The sequence below is a fragment of the Eumetopias jubatus genome, unplaced genomic scaffold (assembly GCF_037043125.1).
Source record: "Eumetopias jubatus isolate StellerSeaLion01/CBP00866 unplaced genomic scaffold, mEumJub1_p1.0 scaffold_10, whole genome shotgun sequence".
NCBI lineage: Eukaryota > Metazoa > Chordata > Mammalia > Carnivora > Otariidae > Eumetopias > Eumetopias jubatus.
Genome location: NW_028274816.1, coordinates 46,537,526 through 46,547,404, shown reverse-complemented (window position 1 = coordinate 46,547,404; position 9,879 = coordinate 46,537,526). Strand labels below are relative to the sequence as shown.

The 9,879-nt window shown below is 59.3% G+C and overlaps 1 protein-coding gene across 1 annotated transcript in view; it reads right to left on the bottom strand.

The window, feature by feature from the left end:
- Positions 1-4,320: 4,320 nt before the first annotated feature.
- CHST8 (carbohydrate sulfotransferase 8) overlaps positions 4,321-9,879 on the bottom strand; it is a 64,749-nt gene continuing 59,190 nt past the window's right edge. The window contains exons 2-3 of the mRNA XM_028123503.2: positions 5,994-6,031; positions 4,321-5,427 (exon numbers count right to left, since the gene is read on the bottom strand). Of these exons, the coding sequence (XP_027979304.2) occupies positions 4,321-5,427; positions 5,994-6,031 (1,145 nt within the window). The remainder of the gene's footprint in view (positions 5,428-5,993; positions 6,032-9,879) is intronic.

The window sequence follows — 9,879 nt, the reverse complement described above, 5'->3', positions numbered from 1 at the left end:
CAGGATCCTCCCGCAAATCTAAGCCTGCCGCCAAAACCAGGAGCGGAACCAGCAGGGGTGGTGGACACGGGGCCCTCCCACGCTCTGTGTCCTCCCTGTGTCCGCACTTTGGCGACAATCCTGGGACCTTCCTGCCCCATTAGGCCCACGTGAGGAGGCGGAGGAGTGGGGTGGGCTGGGGGTGGGGACTCGGCCTGTTTTCCTGCTTGGAGTTAGGGCAGGTGGGTCCTTTGGAGCTGGCATATTGAGAATGACTTTTGGGTCTGCCTAGAGATATCTGGAGATGCAGGACCCCCATGACTCCACGGAGGGAGAAAGGGCAGAAGACTGGCTGACTCCGGGGGCCAGGCTGGGGACCCGGTCTCCCGTGGGCCTGGGGGAATCCGCCACCCAGCCTGCAGCTGCACACTCGGAGTGTTACTGCCACCTCGTGGGCCGGCTGGGGAAAGCCCGGGCCCTGCTCAAGAGCGAGGACTTGGCGCCCCCTGGTGGCCGAGTGCCGCCCTTGCCAGCGGAGACCGGCGTCCGCCCGGCGCCCGCCCGGCGCCCGCCCAGCGCCCTCCAGGCCCGCCCAGCGCCCGCCCAGCGCCCGCCCAGCGCCACACAGATGTGGAGGGGGCGGGGCGGAGACGGCACATAGGGAGGGGTCCCAGCCCCACTGCCCGGGGCGGGGGGGGCGCGATCCCAGCTCCAGGTGCTGTCGCTGTGCAGCTCTGTGCTTCAGTCTCCTCACCTGTAGGGCGAGGCACACGGTCAGCGCTGCTGGGAGGGGTCTATCAGGCATTTACTGGGGAGGCCAGCACAGCGTGGCCCACCATGGCGCTTGATTCAGGCTGGCAGACCCTAGGCCCCACGGTTTGGAACTACTCACTTCTGACCTCTGACCCCTGACCCTTGCCACTTGCCCTAGGTTTCATGTGCTTTGGGAAGCAGCCCTACCGCCTACTCTCTCCCCCTTCCCTTCAGGAGGCAGGCGCAGAGGCGAGGGAGGGGGGCCAGGAGCATCCGTTCCCAAGTGGTCCCAGCCCAGCCAGACTCCTGGATACTGTCTGCTGCTACCTCATAGCTGAGACTACCCTTCTGAGCAGCATGAAGTCAGGGTACAGCACCAGCCTCACCTCCAAGCCAGGCCAGGCCGACAGGATGGATCAGAGCTCAGGGCTCTCCCATGCTCTCCTCCCCTCCCCCTGCCTCTTCCTTCAACCCCCCAGCCCTGCGGCAGGAGCAGCCCGGGCTAACACTGTATCCTCTCCCCTACCAGGTGAGGCTCCTCTCAGGCTACCCCAGGGTACCTGTTTATTCTTCATGCAGCATCATTGTATCATCAGCATGGGTCCCCAGAGATGGGCCCTGTTCAGCCCCAGACTACCTGCCCCCAGCTCCTGGAGACAACCTGCTCCATCCTGGGGCCCGAAGTCTTCCTGAGCCCCCAGTGCCCAGCTCTGGGTGGGGTGGTGGGGAGATACCAGGAGGCAATCCCCTTGATCAGCCATGGGTGTTCCCCAGAGAGGAAAGGCCCAGGAAGAGATGGGGGGAGTGAAAGCAGACCACCTCCTGGTCTCGGGGTTCTCCTGGGACTCCCAACCCCACCAACGGGCTCAACCTGGAGGATGAAGCTGGCAAATGGGCCCTGCCTGGGAGGGGAAGTGGGTGCTGGAAGCCTGTCTCTCGGTCTAGGGCCTGACCACATCTGTCCTGGGCCCCTGTGTGTGTGGCCAGCGGGACAAGGGAGAAGGAGGGTTTGGCCATGTGTCTGAGGCCAGAAACCACCAGGCTGGACTTGACATCTCACCTCCCCCGGGCACTCCAGGGCTTCTGGGGTTCATAGGCCCCAGTGGAAACCCCAGATTTTGGGGATGAGAAGGCCTGGCAGGGACTTCACTGTGGGCTGCCCCAGAGAGGCCCCCATTTGGAGGACGCAGCTGGGGAAGGACACTGGGGATTGGAGTTATTTCCCCAACTTCACGGGCGTGCTTGACCCCTGGGAAGAGCCTGGGGCGCTCTAGACTATCCCCACAAAATGGTGAGCAGATGAAAAGGGGCAGAGATGGGTCAGGGACGGAGAAGCACAAGATGGTTCCAGAGAGGAAGGACTGTCCGCGGTACCCTCCCCCACCCCGACACATACACATGCTCACGCACGGTACAGACCACCTTCACCCCAGACACCGACACTCAGCAGACAGACACCTACCACTCACACACACACACACACACACACACGGGCACACACAGGCACACATGCACTCACGTGCACACGCACACAGACACACATGCACATGCACTCACACACACGCACATGCGCACACAGGCATGTGCGCACACACACTCACATGCACACGCGCACACCCAGGCACACGCACACCCACGCATGCACGCATGCGGTGGGAGGGTGGTCCCATGGCAATCCAAATTGTCTCCAAGCAGCAGCAGTGGGTGAAGGGGCCCCACAGGCTGCCTAAGCTGGGCTTCCAGGTGTCCCCCTGGCTGATGGGATGACATGGTGACACCCAGCCTCAGGCTTCCGCAGATGCATCCCTGCCCGGAGATACTAGTTGTGCATGGAGGCTTCCCTCTCACTCTGCGAGCACTGCAGCCCAGGCGCACCCTTTCCTGGGCTGGGCCCCTCCCTGCCTCCTCTCACACGGACCTGGCCTCAGAGCATCCACACCCAAGAGCCCCTCGGGCCCTGACCACAGCCTCCTTCCCGCCCCTCGGAGCTCCCTCCTGCCAGATGGCCAGGCCACTCCAGCTGGAACCCAGGGAAGGGGGGGCCCTCACCCTGCTCGTGGTTCCTGGACACCCGTGACCCCAAGCAGGTGGGAGGTGGCCTCCATTCGTTGTCCCACCTTCATACGTTTCCGGAGCCCATGGCAGAGGCAGAAAGGGCGATGGAGCGGCACACACGCCAGCATGAGGCTGGCTGGGAGCCAGCAGCATGGCCACCCTGGGACCAGCAGGGTCTCTGCCTAGGGCCCAGCAGCACCTCCCCCAACACGTGGGGACAGACTGAGAGCAATCTCCTGGGGAGGTCCGCAGAGGGGCCCACAGAAAGATACAGAAGGGCATGCAGCAGACACAGGCTGGTGGAGAGAGGAGGCCTGAAAGAAGGCAGACAGACAGACCTTTAGAAACAGGCAGCACTTTCCATTACAAACGAGACCCGACATACTGACTGCCTCAGCCACACTCAAAGCTCCAACACACTGTCTCTGGGACATTTCACAGAACCACACTGACTTTGGACAATTTCAGAGCCATTACTGCATGGGAACAGGTACACTGTTGGAGAGGTTCCCCCTATGGGCTTCTCTTCCTCCTCCCCCAAGGGTGGGCAGTCCTGAAAGCTTTAAGGTGGTCTCATCAGGTGAATGGAGCCAGGGCTCAAGGCCAGGGGTGGGGGTCTGCTGATGACAGCTTCGAGAGAAAGCCATGCTGAGAGAGAGGGAGAGCATTACTCCCCACCTGGAAATGCCACACCCACTGAGAACCCTGTGCTGTGCCCCATGGACCCCCACATGGCAGCTTGCCCAAGGAGCTCTGGCGGGTGCTCAGAGGGCCCCTGGCAAAGCGACTAACAGGAAGGGACCCCACTGGGCCTCCACAGGGACAGGTAGAGCTTCTCCTTTCGGGATAAATGGGCCAGTACTGAGACCAGAGGCCCCAGGTGACTGAGTGCTGGCCCCAGGAGCCTGAGCCAGGGCTGCTGCAGCCCCCGGGTCCTCCGCTCCCCCTCCCACATAGGCCGCCCCCCCCTTCCTGCAGCCGGACCTGCAGAGGCCTGGCTAGGCCATCCTGGGGAGGGAGAAAGAGCCCCCACAGCACAGGGAAGGGCCCATGTGTTCCCATTCCAACACAAAGGGTAGACACTGCTACTCTGGAAACCATGTGCTTTATTTGGAACCTCCTTCCGAGGGAACCTCCCCCGCTGGGTCATAGAAAAGCTGCAAACCATGTGGTTTGGTACAAGGCAATGGCGAAGGGACCGCAGGAAGTCCCTCACCGCTGGGGCCCTCGTCTTCTGGGCCTCAGAATTCCCTGGTCATCCTGACTCTTAGCTGAGCTGGGTGTCTGCAGCTGGGACTCCTGGGGTCCTGCTCAACCCCCGGCATCTTCCTCAGCTGAGAAGTGAGGAAGTGGGGATGGGACAAGGGCGAGAGGCCCCCATCCAAGGCCCGGGCCTCTGCCCCCCACGTAGGGCCCGCGGCACCGAGCAGTCACGGCTCCTCCTGTCCCCAGAGCCCCTGTGGACAGGTGCGGGCACGCGGGGCTGGGCTGCCCGTGGCCAGCTGCCCCCCCCCACCTCCCCCCCGCCGCCCATCAATACAGGTCCGCAAAGGGCTTGGAGTAGTTGAACATCAGGTAGTCCATGTAGTAGAAGTCGTAGGTGCGCTGCCGCTGCAGGGCCGAGAGCTGGGTGAAGTACTGGTGGGCGATCTGTGCCGTGGTCCGCGCCTCCTGCGAGTGCCGGTCTTTGAACTGGGGGAAGGTCAGGTTCCGCGGCGCCCGGATGAGGCTCAGGAAGAAGTTGGCATCATCCTCCATGCTCTCGAACTTGCCCACGAAGTCATAGTCGATGAGGCAGGGGCTGCAGAGCCGGCTGACGTGGTCCCAGTGGATGTCCATGCCCACGGGCCGGTGCACATCCAGCAGGTACTGGACGAACTCGGGGAAGCGCACGCCAGAGCCCGTCCGCAGGGCCTCCCGGGAGGCGTTGGCCCGGTACCGGGCCAGGATGGCCTTGCCGAACACGGGGTGGTAGTAGCTATTGGGATGCTCGAACTTGTCGCGGAAAGCGGAGACCAGCCTCTCGAAGGGCTCGCGGACGAAGAGCATCTTGGTGTAGGTGCTGAGGCGGTGAAGGATGCCCTGGCGGTCGAAGGTGTCCAGCCGCTTCAGGGCGCTGCCGTAGTGCACCGTGTTGTGCTGGATGTCGGCGGTGGATGAGGCCAGCCCCGCCAGCACCATGAGAACCCGCTTCCAGTTGGAGCAGCCCGCCTTGGGCACCTCGCAGTATAGCACGCGGTGGCGGTCCTCCACGAAGATGCGGGACACGTGGCGGGGGGTGACCGCCCTGCGGCTGCTGCTGGCCCGGTACTTGGCACACGCCTCCCGCATCACCCGCTTGCGCTCCTGCTGGCTGTGGTGCAGGGTGACCCAGTGGCCGTCAGGGGCCCAGGGTGCGGGCCGCGCCAAGGCACCAGCAGAGCCGTTGGCCGGGATGGCGGCCGCAGCCGGCATTTTCTTAATAAGCAGCCGCCGGCGGCGCTGCCGGGGCCGGAGCCGGGACCCTACGTTTAGCTGGGCTTGAGGCCGGTCGGGCACCAGCAGGCGGGAGCCCCTGGGGGCCTGGCTGGACAAGTCTCCAGGGACCTTCTCCGTAGGTGCCTTCAAGTCACCATCCTGGGAACTGCCTGGTGGGAGGTCCTGGGGCAAGAAGAGAAATGGTTATCAGGGGGGACAGGGCAGTTATCAGCGGGGCACTGAGGGTCACACAGGTCAGGCCCTCACTGTGGCCGGGGTCCCTGCCCCCTCTGTGGCCTGAGATTTTTTTCCGGGTGAGGGAGAAGGAGTCCAGCTGACCTTGTGGGATGGGACCCCTCTGGCCTGAGCCCAGGTCCAGTCCCTGAAGGCCCCCACCCCTCGCCGGCCATGGTCTTGAGGCCAGAGGTGCAAGGGTCTCTTGAGCCACGAGATGGCGCAGGCCTCCCAGGAACCTCCGCGTGGCGCGGGGACCGGGCAGGGAGCTGGTAGCCTGAGGAGGCTGGCTCAGATTTACCGCCTCTATTAGCACAAGTCCAAAGCCGCCAGCTAACAGGAAGGGGACATTCATGGGTCCAAAGCCCTGGGCTTTGTTCCCAAGGCTCCTGGGAAGGACTGGGCATGTTTTTCTTTCCAAGAATGGATTCGACATCAGCTCCAGTTTCTTTCTTGCCCTCCCCAACTCTCCCCAGGCGGCCGGTGCTGAGATTTATCTGACTCTCAGAACTCACGTTGTAGGGCTGCTGTGGCCTGATGCTGAACTTTATTCCTGAAAAGCAGAGAGGACAGTATTAGTGGCAGAAGAACCACGTGGCTCCTGAGGACCTGCTCGTGGGCTCTTGATGGTTGGGCCCCTGGGCTGGAGGGCACTTGAGTTGGGCTCAGTTCAGGGAGGCACGGCTCAGTGTGAGTGCCCCTCCACCCTCCTAGCCATATGGAAAATGGGAGTGCAGCAAGATGTGGTCCCACTGCTTCCGAGCTGATGATGGCTTCTCAGTGTCTCACCTCCTGAGATGACCAGGAAGGTCTCGAAAGGTGGCCACCTGCTCCATTGAATAGCCAGGAACCCCACAGCACCGCCCCTCACCCCCGTTCAACCTCACTGTCATTAAGTCATGGGGACAGGATCCTCGGAAAGCTCTGTCCATCCTCTCTCTATGCCCCGTTGGCTCAGCCCTTGCTCTAAGCAATGTGGACTTTCTGTACTCAGAATACGACACACTCACACCCACACCTTTGCATGCACAGGCCTGGGAGTGGAACACACTCCTTCCCTTGGACTGGGGTCTCCCTACTTGCTCTGGGAAGTCCCCTAACCTAAGCACCTACTTTGAGATTTTGGCCAACTCAGCTGGCCCTGGGACTCTGGCATGAGCTGGCCACCTCCTGTTCACCCTGGTCTCCTGCAAAGGGCTAAGCAGAGCCCAGGCACAGAGTGACTGTCCGGCAAGCGCTTGTCACTTGGAGGGAGGCGGAGACAGATCAGTGCATTGCTGACCACACTCCACGATGTTCCCTCTTCCCCGCAAGGAGGCCCTTTAGCTAGGCTGGGGCCGAAGTCACCCAGGATAACAAGCTCTGGGAAGTGAACCTTCGGCCAGATGGGAGGATTCTGCTTCATACTCTGGTTGGTCTTGGGGGAGGTCCTAGTAAAACAAGACGATTTCCTTTGGGGGAACCTATTTAGGAGTTTTGACCTCCTTCCCCCATCCCTGCCTGGCCCCTGAGGCACCAGGGGCTCTTCCTGCTCTGGTACCTGTAAGTGGCTGCTTCTACTCTGAGGCTTTGTTGAAAGCCACTGTCACAATCAGCACCAGCTACCCTTTAAAGAAGAGAAGGCTTGAACTTCCAGTTGGCAGGACGGGGCACACCTGACCAAGTTCTGGCTGTTCCTGGGCTGTGTATGTGAGATGTTCTGGTGGCCCTGCCTGTCCCCTGCTGTCTCTGTGTACTTGGCGTAGGTCCAGTGGCTGGAACACAGTTGGTGAGAGGACATCCACTCCCTGACCCAGGGGGCCCTGGCAATTTCTCCATGAGGTCCAGTTTTACAGGTTCAGCCGTTGCTGTGACCCTGGCCTCATACTGGTCAGTCTGAGGATGCGCCCATACATCTCCTTCACTCACCAGCTAGTGAGGAGGTAAGGACGCGAGGTCAGCCCTGGGTTGGAAAAGGCTAAAGTTCCCTGAGCCTCCTGGGAACTTCTTCGAGTTCCAAAAGTGAAGCAAAGGTGGAACTTGGGCATGTTGCCTCTTTCTTCTGTTGCAATATTTTTCTTGGATCCCTTTGGGCTGGGAACAGGGGTGTGCCTTTCTCGAGGCAGAGGACAGAGTGTCCATAACTTCCTGGGCATTCCCAAGCTTATGGGCAATATGTGTGTACATATGGAGGAACTCTGAAACAAGCCTTCCAGACTCTTCCATGAAGACTGAGGGGAAGCTCCATGTAGAACTGGCTGCCCCCCTCAGGGTATGGGGTGCAGGCAGCGGGTACTTGGCCTGAGACAGGAGTCTCTTAGAATGGAGCCCCTCACCAGGGTCCCCCCTCCCAGCCCGGAGCTTCCTTCCTTCCTGCTGGCCACCCTCCCCAGCTCTGCCTCATCCCTGCATGAGCTTCTTGAGCCCATTTCTTTCTGGCATGTGAGGGTTTCCTCCTGCAGCCAGTCATCACAGATCCCTTCAGCAAAAGGGACCCGCTACACACTCAGTTTTCCCTCCACGCTGCTGGGTTTCCTTAATTATTTTCTTCTGGTGATGGCAGCTGGCTCTGCCAGCCAAATCACCTCTCCTCCTCAGAGTCTCAGATACAGGAATTTACTCTGCTTGTCAATCCTGTCAACTTGTCAAGGTACGGTGGTGCTTATTTATATTCCTTTTCTGGAACAAATGAGTCATGCCAGATTTGGCCAAGAGTGGGACTCAGGAGCCACTCACAAAAGGCACCCTGCCAGCTGGTGGAGCTGGGTGAGGATGTGCTTAGGGAGATGTCAGGCCCTACAGCTGTGACCTCCTGCCTGGAGGGTGGTGGGCTGTGGGGCCTGTTCCATCTGTGCAGACTGGACAGAAGGATGCTGCGCCTCAATGGGTTTTCCAGGTTGGCCCACTTGAAGGCCGGAGAGAACATTCCTGCTGGACAGAGCCTGGGGCTTGGGGCATCTCTGACCTCTTGGCCACGTTTACCCAATAAAGCCAACCTGGCTGCAACTGCCCCCTTTGAAAAGAAAAAATTGTCTTGTGGAAACCCAACAACAGACCTTAGGTGGAGGCTCAATTTGCCACAAGCTGTACGCTCCCGGCCTTTAAACTTATTATAGCTCATTTGGCAAAGATTGACCCTATCCCATATGCCATTTTGGAATAAAGACAGAAACTTAATGAAGGAAATGTAACATGCTCTCCCCCTTGCCAGGGGCCCACTGTCCCTACTTTTTCTGTGGAGGAAGCTAGTCCTCGATGCATTGCTTGGATAAAAGCCAAAGCAAAGCCCACCCCTAGCTCTGAGCAAGTGAAAGTCTGCAGCCTTCGGTGCCTTGAGGACGGGGCCTGCGTATCCCGCAGTGGGCTGCACTTCAGCACTCTGGACAGCTCTGTGGAGTGACCAGGGAGGGGCAGCTAAGGTCTCCCACCTCTGCGGCACACATGAAGACACAGGGCCACCAGGAGCCACCAGAATTGGTACCATGGAGGGGGGAGGACTTATGGGGTGGTGGGGACTCGGCTTCGATATAACCACCACCAGCCCCTCCCAAGTCCTCAGATGAACGTGCAACCTAGATAGAAACAGTGGGCTTGCTGAACAACATAAACCACAACCCCTAGCCTCTTTTTCCATCTGATAACACCAATACCACCATACATCTCTGCTGTCTCCCACCCCCTTCCCTGCGACAGGGGAATCCCAAGGCCAGTCATGTACATGCTCCATGTTCAGCGTCTGAGTTACCTGTCTTCTCCTTTCAACATAATGTTAACAATCTGTAAGGGAGCTCCATCCCCTGCACGGTAAGGAAAAAACAACCGCTTTCTCTTTCTGGACAGATGACATTTGCAGAGTGGTTGAAACACATGCTGTATGATAAGAGTGAGCATTGGTGAGAATAAACAAGGCGTGAGTTATTGGGACTGCCAAGTGGGCGCCACACTGTGAACTCTTCATTGGCTCAGGGTTTTCTTCAGTGTTTGGCTGAAAAGCTTACTGGTTACCTGCCAAGGGGAGGAAAAATCTGATGATGGTGTATGTGGCCAGTTTCTTTCTTTTTTTTTTTATAAATACGGAAAACTGACACATCACCTTTTTTTTTTTTAAGATTTTAATCTATTCATTTGAGAGAGAGAGAGAGAGCGCACAAGCAGGGGGGAGGGGCAAAGGGAGAGGGAGAAGCAGGCTCCTCACTGAGCAGGAAGCCTGACCCTAGGCTCAATCCCAGGACCCTGGGGCCATGACCTGAGCTGAAGGCAGATGTCCAACCAACTGAGCCACCCAGGTGCCCTTCTTTTTTTTTAAGATTTATTTATTTATTTGCGAGAAAGGGAGAGAAAAAGAGTGAGCATGTGTGAGTTGGGGGAGGGGCAGAGGGAGAAGGAGAGAGAATCCCCAAGCAGACTCCCCGCTGAGCATTG